The sequence below is a fragment of the Nyctibius grandis genome, chromosome 4 (assembly GCF_013368605.1).
Source record: "Nyctibius grandis isolate bNycGra1 chromosome 4, bNycGra1.pri, whole genome shotgun sequence".
NCBI classification, from domain to species: domain Eukaryota; kingdom Metazoa; phylum Chordata; class Aves; order Nyctibiiformes; family Nyctibiidae; genus Nyctibius; species Nyctibius grandis.
The window spans coordinates 10,402,245-10,414,700 of NC_090661.1; the positions used below are offsets into that span (position 1 = coordinate 10,402,245).

The following is a 12,456-nucleotide window of genomic DNA, read 5'->3' on the forward strand; positions in this document are numbered from 1 at the left end:
CTCAACGTTAAAGAAATCAAATTCAAAATGGAATACAAATACATAGGAGGTCCTGATGTCCATTGGCAAAAAAGCACCTTCAGCTCCAGGAATGTTTTGGAGAGCTGCAAGGTGGTGGCCTATGCTTGTATAATCAGGCAGACCCCATAGTCTTCAAAAACAAAGGGGAAAACCACATTTTAAAGCTGTTTATTTAAACTGAAATATTAGCTTGTCTGCAACTTAAAAAAACAAGGATATGTTGGGTTTTTTTTTACACTGTAATGGAGAGCGCATGTAACCAGGAGGGAATGAGTCTTTCTACCTATCACTGCAATGCAGCCACTTCTGGGATGAAACTTGGTAACTGATTAATAACACACAATGGTATTACATCACAGTTTAGGCTGCAAGAGAAGTAATATATCCAATTAAAACGGCAGGGGTAATTTAAACAGGCAGATTACAGTAATTACCCAGGTTGGAATTCGTCCAGGACAAATGGGTTAACACCCTTACTCTAAACAGGAACGTTGTGGGATTTTTAATGACCACAAATAGTTAAGACTTTGATTTCCTATCTTGTCCAAGACAAAAAGGGTTTGGTTCTGCTCTCACTTGTGCTGCTGTGTAAAGCTGGAATAAATCCTTTCAGGTCAATGAGGTTTACACTGATGTACGTAAAATAGAAGTTTGGCCCAGTGCGCTGCAGAGTTCTGTGCTGAGGTTCAGCAGAGGCTTGGGGGGATGGTATCTCCTACTGAATCGTTAAATCCTGCTGGAGCTTAAGGTATTCCTTGGATAGGTCCCATCTGGCCCTGACCTGGCTTGACCCTATTTAATTTATGAGCTCTGATGGGATTGCTGCTGCTGCTGCCCAGGAATGACACTGTAGTAAGTAACAGGCTGCACTCTTAGACTGCTGCCTTCCCCTCCCCTTAAAAAAGTCTTCTGTGCTGTGGTACGTAATTAGTAATGAATGTTACCGAGGTGGATTTAGAGTACAATCAGTGGAAATCTGGTCTAGTTCCACTAAACCCCTAAAATGTCATCACTGTAATGGAGATCAGGATCTGCCTCATGTTTTATCTGACTGCTTCTGGCTGCAGTTGCAAACACTTTGGTTTTGGAAGGAGTTAGAACTAAGAACCTAATGCAAGGAGACTATATAACTTTTAATGAATCAGGCCCTTGAGGTTTACTTTTCACCCATTAGTTTTGGAATGCAAAATACATAGTTAAATTAGATAATTATAATTCCCCAGTATCATCCAATTATAAATCTTAATATCTATAAAAGCCCCACATGAAACAAGAGTTCTACATGACAAGAACAAAAGGATTTGTGCTTGACTTTCTTTTAATCCAACATAAACAGAAGAATAATTCAATCAATCAGTTCAAATGAGTTCTACAGCAAAAAATAAAAACTGTTGTCCTAGAATGATAAATGGGGCTTTGAATACCATGTTATCTATGACTTTGGGGAAAAAATGTAAGACAGTATAAGGAAAAGTAAGCACAACAGAACACAGTATTAATTCAAGAAGCCCTAAAACCTGCACCAATATTTAAAATACAAAACTTTTCTTGCAAGGGAAAAAAAAAGACATAAGAGAAAAAACAACAATTTGCTCACAAAATGGATATTACAGTAACACTAACATAAAATAGATTCCTAATAAGCAATTTTGCAGATGTTATTTCTGCTCAGATCTCATATTGATTCAAATAACCTTTGCAATAATTAGCTGTAGCTCAAAAAAGATAAACAAATCATGAAAATATACAATTGTTCTGGACAAAAGATAGAGAGCACTTCAGTGTTTCTAGCCCTGATCTCCAATTTGCTTATTATTAGAGAAGACAGGAGTAAATACAAAAGCTGGCTATTTCAGCCAGGCAATAGCTAATGCCAAGAAGAGAATGCGCATTCAAAGCTGTCCCAACTTGCTGCCTAATGAGTAGCAATTAATCCATCTTATTGTATTTCAAAATGCTGAAGACTCCATTCACATCAAAGGGAATTTTTCAAGGCTTTTATCATTGTTCATTTAAAAAGTATAGAGCTATCTTTAGCATTTTATAATTGACAACAATATTTTCTTTTTATCCCTCAATGCGGAATGTAGAATAATGGATTTTAAAACATGTAATACATGTGAACTGTAGGCATTTTAATGTTTCTTTTTGTCTCTGTCTAATTAATCTTGCACTATGAAAAAATATCTGAAATGAAAGCCTAAGATAGATGTATTTCCTGCTGTGAAGACCTTTACTCTCTATTTATGCACAACTTCCAATCCATCTTTTCTCCTGAATGGGCAGAGCTGACTTTGGCTCCCTCTCAGTGCAAAGGTGGGAAATGCTGCAACATAACACTATGGACTCGTGTATTCGACACAGAAATACAACATTAGAGCGTAAAAATTCTGCTTTGCCTCCTCCAGTCTCTGCACGAGAGGAAATATCATGAAGAGGAACCACCTTTCAGATCTGTCTCCGAGGACAGCTTTATCTCAGCCTCTCCTTCCATTTTCATGACATTAAATTTCTCTAACTTCAGGAAGATTTTAATAACCTCAGAAAATTAAGATTAAAATCTCTAAGATGGGAGTATTTTCCTGCTGTAAAAAGAATTAAAATGTACAACAACCCTGGAAGGGCTGATGGGACATTCTCTGCTGGTGGTCTTGAAATGTAGCAATTGCATTTATGGGCAAAACTTTTCTTCCTTGCAGGCTAAGGATCCATCTGTCCAGAGCGACTGTAGGCACTTATCATCAAAGAAAAGGGACTTTGCTGGACCAAGCAGACTTTAAGACACACAGGTGAGATTTCAATCTACTAAGTAAGCTTCAGTAATACTCTATCCAATGCCATGGGTGCAGATAGCTCTGAAATCCTTCTACCCATTTGGATTTTGCAGAAGATTCACCCAAGTCTTCTCCTTGCCATGAGCAGGTTTCAGACCAAGGCGAACAGAAAGATCTCTTGGTATAAAATAAACTCAGCAGGTACTTGGGGAACAAGAGTGATTTGTTATACCCTTCATCAGAGTAAGAGACCAGGAAATGAGGTCAATGGGACAGATTGGCCACATCCCAAAAGATTGATAAGAAATGGCATTATGAAGAAAACCACTAGCAACGGATGTCAGCTGGGGGACAAGAGCCTCCTGCCATGGCCCTGCAATCCTCAAGTGCCTGCTTGTGATTATTTAAGCTAAAGCAGTGCTGGCACACAGGGAATGACCAGCTTCTCTGCAATACCCTGCCCGGTGTATGCATGGGAGGTGCGCAGAGAGGACGTCTGGTGACAAGAGAAAGAAACACGGGAGATGGAGATGGCCTCGGGTCAGAGCTGACTGAACTTGTAGCTATGGATTGGCATGAAGTATGTCTGCATGAATCCACAGAGTGCTTTTGCCTCACGCTGTAGGTAGGAAACTTGACATCAGATGAATGTGTTTTTTTTAAGTAGCAACTGCTCCCCTGGATGGCACCAATCACAGGTTTTAGAGAATAATTGCAAGCGCCAGCTCATTGTTAAAAGGGTGAGGTTGGCCTGGGTCGGAAACAGTGCTTCCCTTGGCTATCTTCTTCTCAGTCACCCTTTCACCCGTAAATGCGGGCAGCACCCACTCCGGGAGAACAAGAGCCCATCATCTTCCCGAGGAGGTTGATGGGGAAGTCCAGGCTGCTGCCAAAATGGCCCCCGTTGAAACAATGGGCACTTATAGGTGCCAAAATGCATTCACTTGGCCTTACTTTCACATCAGTGATATCCTTCTCAGGCAGTTTTCAAAGGACAATGGACCATACAGATGGTTCAATACAAGAATAATAAGAAAACTGGGCAGTAGCACTAACAAAGTATCTGGAGCAGCAAGGCTCCTTCTCAGGTCCAAAACCAGCAGCTTCTCCCACTTCCAGGGAGTAATTGCAGTTTCCCAGCAGAAAAAGCAAGGGCTCTCTTCCTCATAAAGGCAGCTCCCTTTCATGGCACCTTTTTGCATCAAAGTTTCATCTCTTCCATGTGGGGATAAAAAAGGTCTGTGGGAGGCTGCAGCTTCTCTGGAAGAGGCCTGTGCAAGAGGGCTGATGTCGTGCCATGGCAGCTCGTTCGCTGGGACCAAGAATGGCAAGAAAAAAAGGAGGGAGACAGGGAGAGCCTGGCCTCTCTGCCTCTTCTGGGCACCCCTCTGGCTGGGGGCTGTGGAGGAGTCACCAGGGCTGTGTCGGGGCTCCCAGAGGAGCTAAATCCTGCGGGCAGCCTGAGTACCTGTGAGCAGGGGCAGGAGGAGCAGCCCGGGCCCCACTGGCCAGGAAAACCTGCTGGGGAAGGGCTGGGGCAGCTTTTGCCACCAGTGATGCCTGGAGGGTGGCAAGGCCATGGGTCAGCAAACCTCTGTCACTAATGTGTGCTCTGTCCTCGCTGTGTATTCGCAGAGAGTTGCAGCAAATGCCCCTGCAGAGCATCAGGGGTGCAGAGGTGGGAGACTCTTCCTCAAGCAATCAATTCCTTGCACCAAAATGGCGGCTCCCCCACTTTCTACTCATCTCTGAGGGAGCTGCAGCCCGCTGATGGGTGGGAAGGGGCAGCAAGGTCTGAAGCCCTTACAAAATATTCTGTTGCCCTAGCAGTTCTTTCCTTCTTCAGGAGACTCCTTAAAATGAAAAATCCCTCTGGATCTCTATTTACTGCAAATGGCATCTAGGCTAGAGGTCTCAAATATTACTAGGGCTCAGCTAGCTTCTTTCTTCTTTGGAAAGCTTCATTAAATATCAGACAGCAGGTGTGGTACTTAAAAATATTTTTTGCTTTATAAGTATCTTCATATTTTAAGCTATTTTGGGCATTCAGAAAGGGAAGTATTTTAGAACAGTAAATCCAATATTTTTGTTAGGCTCCTCGGCCTGTATTTTGGTATTTAAGTGGGCTTCCTGACTTTTGTAGCCCTGAGCGCTCACCAGTCCTATAAAGCTCTCTGAGAGCTGCTGGTGCTGAGCGCCCCTGAAAGTAAGGCTACCTATTTACATACTTAATTTTAGGCATCAAGGATTGACAATTTAAGCTTAAAATGCTACATATCTCTGTATTATTGCATCCTCGGTTAAAAAGCAGTATGTTTAAGTTGTCTTAGTTGTTCTTTACGAACCCCAACTGCTCAGCCAGTGCAGCTAAAAAGCCAGCCACCAACAGCCATACAAGCTTGCCAGCATGCTGCCCACTGCGGACGAAAAACCCAGTGCTTCTGTCAAGGAGTCCTGTTACAAAGCCAGGCTGTTATTTATACGCTGCAGTTCCAGGATTGTGGTAAGCATCCGCAGCGCTCACCGCTTAGTATTGTGAAATTACTTTCTGAAACATTTTGCTTTTCAGCTAGAACAAAAACATGATTTGTCCTCATCTGGAAAAAAAAAATCACCAAAAAGAAAAAAAGAAGGGAAGTAAAAGATTTACAAGTTCCTTCGCTTTGTATTAAAAAAGAAAAAAATCAACAGCAAAAACTGCAAACCCCCCTCTTCCACTTTCAAGTAATGTGAAAACAAAACAAAAAGGGTCCCAAGAGCTCTGCTGGAAAACTTGAAAAAACAAGCAATCCAAGAAACCCCTATTAAGCATTTCCAAGAGTTTCTTTTTAGCCTTAGAATATATTTTATGGAAAGCAGGAAAAACGGGGACATGTACAATTCATCACGTCAGATTAAGCAAACATACTTAATATTCCCTGAACAGGACTCTGACTGAGGCTCTCCAAAGATCAAATGTCAGTATTTTACTTTAAAAAATAATATTTCAGGGAATCTTGTAAATAGTACGTAACTTGAGGTGATACTAGATGGTACTCTAGAACCACCTTATAGTTAGAGCAATCTTGATAAACTCTATGCTCTCTGGCACTTGGAATAAGTGATCTATTTTAAGTATTCTTGATAGCATTTCAAAAGCACAGACAAAAAACATTTGGGAATGGAAAACAATTACCCCAATTGCCCCTCTGGAAAAAGGAAAAAAAGAAAAAGCATCTACACAACTGCATAAAAACCCCATGTGCTTAAATACACTCCTAGCACTCAACTGTTAAAAAAAAAATAAAAACAGACTAATGGGTTAAAAATCAGGTTTAGGTGCCGAGCTGTTACAAAGAGTAGTTCACTTTGCATTTGGACAGTGTTAAAACAACGTTTTTAATGTGGATGCTAGTGCAGAAACTGGAGATTAAACACAAAAGAGACACAGACAGCTACCACATGCAGGGAAACGAGGTTACAGGCACGGCAGCACCAGGCGCTCGCCCATCACCGCGGGGAGGAGGAAGGGACAGGCATAGCAACCACAAGCCCAAAAGCAGAAAAGCGCATACCTTCAGCTTGGAATGAAAATCACGAGATTTCCTTCTGGCAAGAACCTGAATGTGACTAGACACCTGCAGGGTAGGGGAAGGGAGGAAACAAAGGAAAAGCCTGTAACCATGGAGATGAAAAGCCCCCTACAACTGGGCAAGCCAAACGTACCTTAATGGCGGCTTGAATTTCTCGAACTTTCTTTCTTGCTAAGACCTGTATGTGACTAGACACCTACATTGTTCAGGTTTATAGGGGAAAAAAAAAAAAACAACAAACAAAAGAAAAACAAAAAGCAAATCAAATTTAAAATGTTTATTTTTTCCTTTTAAAAAAAAAACTTTTCTGAGGGGAGGAAGTTATTTGCATCTTCAGTAAGCTCTGCTGTTAAAGATACCACATTCCCAGCCAGATACCAAGCTCTTAGCACCAAGGCTTAACAATACAGGTCATCACTGCAGTGTCTTGATTAAGGGGAAAAAAAAAAAAAAAGGAAAAAAAAAGCATAACCCACCAGGTTGTGCATTCAGCTACAAGACAGAAGACACAGTTCACATCTGGACACAGCCCACTTGCTTTGGTACAGATCCCATCCATGGCCAGGCCCTGTGCTCTCACACGGGGAGCCAACAGGATTTCTACCCCATCTGCTGGGGATGCAGATGCCCACTCTGACCGTTTGCCACTAGGCTCAAGACATAACTTGGCACCGAGAAGTTTTATCCATTACTTAGTGTGTTCTGCAGCTCCAATGAGGAGCCCCAGGCTGTGTTTTGACCCCACTGAAATGCTTTAAATTCTGGCACAAACAATAAAATACTGGCACAACACAGCTCCCTGAACCTGTACTGGCTTCCTCGGTAATCTCAACATCAAGCCTGCCCACAAAACACTCGTCTAAGTGGGGACCAGTAACTTGACATCAGCTTCAGTGATGTCTAGGTTTGGCCCATCGCCATGACGTTTTGGTAAGAAAGTTATGTAAACTCAGTCCTGCACTAGATCAGTTATTGGTCAGAACTTTTTGCCTGTGCAGTGAAGGGTCTGGGCCCAGATTCACATTCCTGTTTACTCAGGCTTGTACTGAAATCCATGCTATTGATGATGAGGGTTTAATGATGCTGCCCAGCATCACTTGGTACTTCTCAGCATCCTACAGCCCTCTGTGAAGGTTTAAAACCTGCAGTGATGGCAGAAACCACTACAGAGAAATCTTTTATTCTTGTTTGACCAGGGCATACCGTATCAGGTGTTGTACATTTTTTATAAGTTAGTTACAATTCCTGTTTGGGAAAGAACAAAGCAAAAGAAAAGGAGAAACAAAGCTTGATTTCCTCTCTCTATAAGACTATTCCATGACAATAGTACCAAAAAGTCTGTATTTTTAGTAGGGAAGCAAACAGTAATGCATAAATGAGCCCAGCCCCCGAAGGCCACCTTGAGAGACTTCTTCAGGAAGTAGCTCAGGAACCAGTTTGCAGTAATTCAGAGCTACGCTACTGCTTATTAAGCAATTTTGTAGTCAAACACGTAGACCAAGTTTTCACACGTGTTCATTTGTTTTGCTTTCAGTGGGATATTAGTGGTGTTAAAGGTTATACAAGAAGCACAATTGTAATGTTTAATTGCTCAGTTGAAACTCAAAAGTAACGACAATCAAACTTTTCTAAATGCTAGAATCGCTACAGAGGGATGTACAAGTACAGAGGCAGAACATCGCCATATGTAAGCCATCAGAGCCCCCTTGGTTTCACCGCAACTCTACCAGCACGTGCTGGCCAAGGATCTAGCCCCAAGGTCTGCATTTTGACACCTGATGCAATTTTAAGATCCCAGCATAACCCCCGACTCTTGGAGCTCACATGGGCATAGCAGGGCAGAACTCAGGACTTTGTCTTTTGTGTCAAATTTCTTTGCCAGTCTTTTGTTTGTTCCTTCTCCACGTGCTGCAGTTTCTCTCCTTTCTCATGTCTTTTTTTCATCCTTTGTACACATGTTTTCTTTCTAACTGACAAAGGACACCATCCAGTGCAAAATATCACACAGTTCAAAGTGCTTTAAATCCGAGTGCTGGCAGCAGGCCATCTTTGTGTGTGCCGACTCAGCATCACCTTTCCCTGCACTACAAAACACGTGTAGCATGCAAGTGTACGAGCTTCTGCCTTCCCCTTTGTCACGCACGTGGATAGGGAGAAGGGGAATCTCGCACTTGACGTTAGAGAAAGGGAGGGGACTCTGCGATTTGCGAAGCATTTTGAAACAGCGCAAGGGTTTAGTAACCACCGCATAAACTACACAGAGCATGTGCCTTCTGTGAGGCTGCTGATCACCGTGGATATTATAAATTAAAAGATTTAGTCATATGAGATAAGTTAATGGTTATGTGATAATCATCTGAAAAAGACTTAAGACTGGTTAGAGGTTTATTCTGACTCTTTGATGAATGAAATCTTACCGTGGTCACAGACCAGGAGCCTGAAGGCTCTTAGGGGAATTTTTTATTATTTTTTCATCCTGTAGAAAGTACTGACCAGGAGCTGAGAGCATGGTTACGATCAGTCCTGCTAGATAGTTTTTATTTATTTACCTCTCATATCCAAGGATCATAACCTCTATTATATAGGCAAATTGGCTGGACTTTTAGAAGTTCCATTATTCACCATCTCAAAATAATCCTTATATTCTGTAATTGTCCTTATAGAGAAATAAGGCACAATGCTTTATGCTTCTGCTTCAACTTTTGATTTTTTTTTCTCAAATATGGGGGATAACAGCTTCATGTACATATAGGTTAATAAAAAATGAATCCTCAAACCACCACTGAAATGATGCACAACATAAAAAAACAGAGTTTTAAATATTTTCTAAACAGCATGTATTTAATCTGAACAGTGAAGTCAATACATCATCTCATCAGAGCTGAAGCACAGCCAGCCACTGCAGCCAAAAATGCCATGTTTTGTCATTCACTGACATGCATACTTCCCCCACTGGGTTATTTTACCTGCTTCCTGGTCCGTGTCTTCCCTGTTCTAAGTTTGATGTATCTGGCTATCAATTCATTCCTACCTGAAACAAAGAAAAATTCATGATAAGGGACAAGCAGCATCACGTCCATAAACACCATCAAAATACCACATTTAAACATATGAGCTCCCTGCATACATGGCTTATGTTTTCTTACACCTACGCCACTTTTCCTTTGCAAACTATTTATCAGTACTTCTCATTGTTCCTCAGTATTTCTCTTCCCTCTCCTTAACAGACATTGTATGTGCCACATGAATTACGCAGAGGGCTAGGGGTTCAGTGTTTTCCTGCTGAAGTCCCACAGCTGTTTGCAGGTAGAGAGGCACCTCCTTGACCAGCTGGTGGTGCCCAGGACGATCTCTCGCTGGAGAAGCCCCCATGCTGGGGGCTGACACAAGGTCTGAGCTCCTCTGGTTTTGTTTCTGACTGTGCCGGGTGGCGTTTGCCCCCCTGGCCCACCTGGATCCCTGCTGGGAGAAGCAGCTGCTCTTGAGAAGGTCGTGTGCCACCCAAGCCGAAGTTCCAATCACCCAGATGCTATGGTTTCACATCAGCTTTTCTCCAAGTTCTAATTCTGCGAGGAGGACAGCAAAATCTACCCTTCCTGCCAGGAAGCACTCTGCCACCTCCACTGATAGAAATCACTGTCCCAGTTCAGCAGGTTATCAATCACACCCTTAACTCTACGCACAAGAGTGGTCACCCTGCGGTGCCTAAGTTCCTGCTGCAGTGGGGCCAATCAACATGGTGGTTTGTTATTCAGAGCATTATTTCTCTTGGAAATGCATAGTATTTCCAAGTTTCTAAAATGGCTATTTGACTCTTCTTCAGTCACACATTATGCTATCTAATATAAACTAACATTTTCTTTCAAAATAATTTCCTTCCTAAATATTGCTGACATGGAAGGTAACACAGTTTTATGTGGTGCCCTGTTTATTTTCACTGCATATTATGTTACTTCTCCATGAGTTGTAATAACTTAAATATACTTGTTCAACAAGTCCTAAGTTATGGAGTTATTTGCATTCAGCACTGGGGATAAGCAGCCTGTGTGTAAAAATGAGAAAACTGATTTAGCAGCCAGCTGAAAATGAGGAGGTTAAGAAAATAACCTGTCACCCACCAAGTTATTTTAAAGTGGATGAGTACAGAGCTGGGGAGTGCAGAAATTATATCAGCCGGAGACTCAAACTCTTTCAGTTTGATGTTGTGCAGGAGAGATGGGGAAGTTTTGAAGTAGCCTGCCTATGTCTGAAGGGCATTTTGTTCACTGGAAGATGGAACACAATTAGTCAAACTAGACCTCCATTTTCCTTTTTTCTTCTGTCTCCCCCTCTGAGCCTTATTTTACACCCTTTGTATCAAATGTCTCATGGTTCCTGTGTCTTCCATGGCTTGTTTGCTAAATGGGTACTAGAATATGAAATATCAACATGCTTCAGAGCAGAGCTATGTTTTCTCCGACTCCCTTTTTGTTTTGGTCTGGACTATGTGCCAGGTTTCCTGCAACACGCCACTGTAACAGTGATGTGAGGTTTGTAACTTCAGCAGGTCTCTTCAGGACAAACTTCAAGAGGTAAATTTTGCATGAGCAAACAGTTACACAAACAAGCAACATTTCTGCACACAAATGAGGGATTTCCGTATGCAAACAGAGGAGCAGCTAGTTGCCTAATTTCACGCAAAGACCTTGTCTTTTGCCTGGACAGAAGTTCTGCAGCCTGTCATGCCCACAAGGCACTTGCCATTTGCAGTGAACAAGAGCCTTTGTGTTCATGGGCTGAAACTAGGGAACGCTCCATCTCTGTATCTCTCTGTTCTCATGTTCTTTCTCATAATCCAAACAGGGCACTTCAAATATGGAGAATTAAGTTTTCATAGTGGTGGCTGTCCCCCTATGCCCTTATGCTGTAACAGCAGCTACCTCACAGTGACAGGACCGCAAATTCACTTGCAGGTGCTGGGCATGGACAGAAATGGAGCTGCTCTACTCTTCATTAATACTAGGTGGAAAAGTTCTACAGTGGAAAAATATCATACAGTTTGGGAAAAGGAATCAAGAGAGAGGTCGAGAGCCTGAGGCCACGGCAACGAGAAGGGAGAGGAAAAGGTATACAACAATGGCACGTCATACTAAATGTGCTTTGGACAAGAGTTTTCCAAAACCTTCTTGCTTGATAGTTTTCATGCCTCTCTAGTGTCCCTTTAATGAGTACTACACTAGCAGACAGTAAAGAGGTGCACAAAGATTCAAAGAAAAACAGGAAGATGCATTTCACCACCTGCCAACGGGGAGCCCAAAGGGGTGGCAGCCTGCAAGAGCAGCCCTCTGTGAGCCGGTGAGATTCAGAGATCACCATATTCCTGCAATCACCGGTATGATAGGTGGTATGAACATTTTCATATTTCTAAATGCACATTTTGATTTAATTGGGGAATGTCCCCCCTCCAGAAAGTACCTTCTTTGCATATCTTTAAGTATGTGCACACATTAAGCACATTAAGTCTTTTGGTGCAAAAAGCATTGTCAGGTTGTTTTTGTCAGCAGTTGGTGACTCTGCAAGGTCAATGACTCTATAAGGTGATGTAAAGGATGCGTTGCCACCTCTTGTCTCTCTGCCTGTACTGAAGATGTTTCAGATACATAGTCACACCACCCCTTGCCCATTAAGGCAGTCCTATGCAGCCTTCAGCCTTCAGCAGTAGCTGAGGAAGGGTTAAAACCACCTCACAGTTTCACACTTTTCTTCCCAGTCAAGAGAGCTAAAAAACTATTTTTAAAGGAAAGCTCAGATTCCCAGGCAGCCACTTGACAGGAAAAGCAGCTTTATAAAAAACACCAAGCACTGAAAGTCTAGACTGTATTATTCAAAATACCAGTCAAGTGCTGTCTCCAGTTGAGCCTCAGTCCATCCATGAAGTGCTTTGGCTTGTATCAAGGAGGGGGGGTTCTCTAGCCGCTATCTAGCTTGGCAGGGGTATGACTAACAAGATTGTGGTTTTGCAAAGTGATCTCTTCCCCTTAAGATGAAATCTAGCTGGAGCCTAGCTCAGGAGAGTCAACAAGGTGGAATAATTTGACTTAACTTACAGG

At 42.3% G+C, this 12,456-nt stretch overlaps 1 protein-coding gene across 6 annotated transcripts in view; it reads right to left on the bottom strand.

Annotated features, from left to right (window-relative positions):
• The window catches only part of TEAD1 (TEA domain transcription factor 1), a 163,968-nt gene that overhangs the window by 39,359 nt on the left and 112,153 nt on the right, over window positions 1-12,456 (bottom strand). For 3 of the 6 annotated variants that reach the window (XM_068398139.1, XM_068398137.1, XM_068398135.1), the window contains 2 exons: window positions 9,334-9,398; window positions 6,350-6,412 (listed from right to left, as the gene is read on the bottom strand). In XM_068398139.1, the coding sequence (XP_068254240.1) occupies window positions 6,350-6,412; window positions 9,334-9,398 (128 nt within the window). Of the gene's footprint in view, window positions 1-6,349; window positions 6,413-6,500; window positions 6,564-9,333; window positions 9,399-12,456 lie in introns of all 6 variants that reach the window. The other 3 variants (XM_068398136.1, XM_068398134.1, XM_068398138.1) reach the window with 2 other exon arrangements.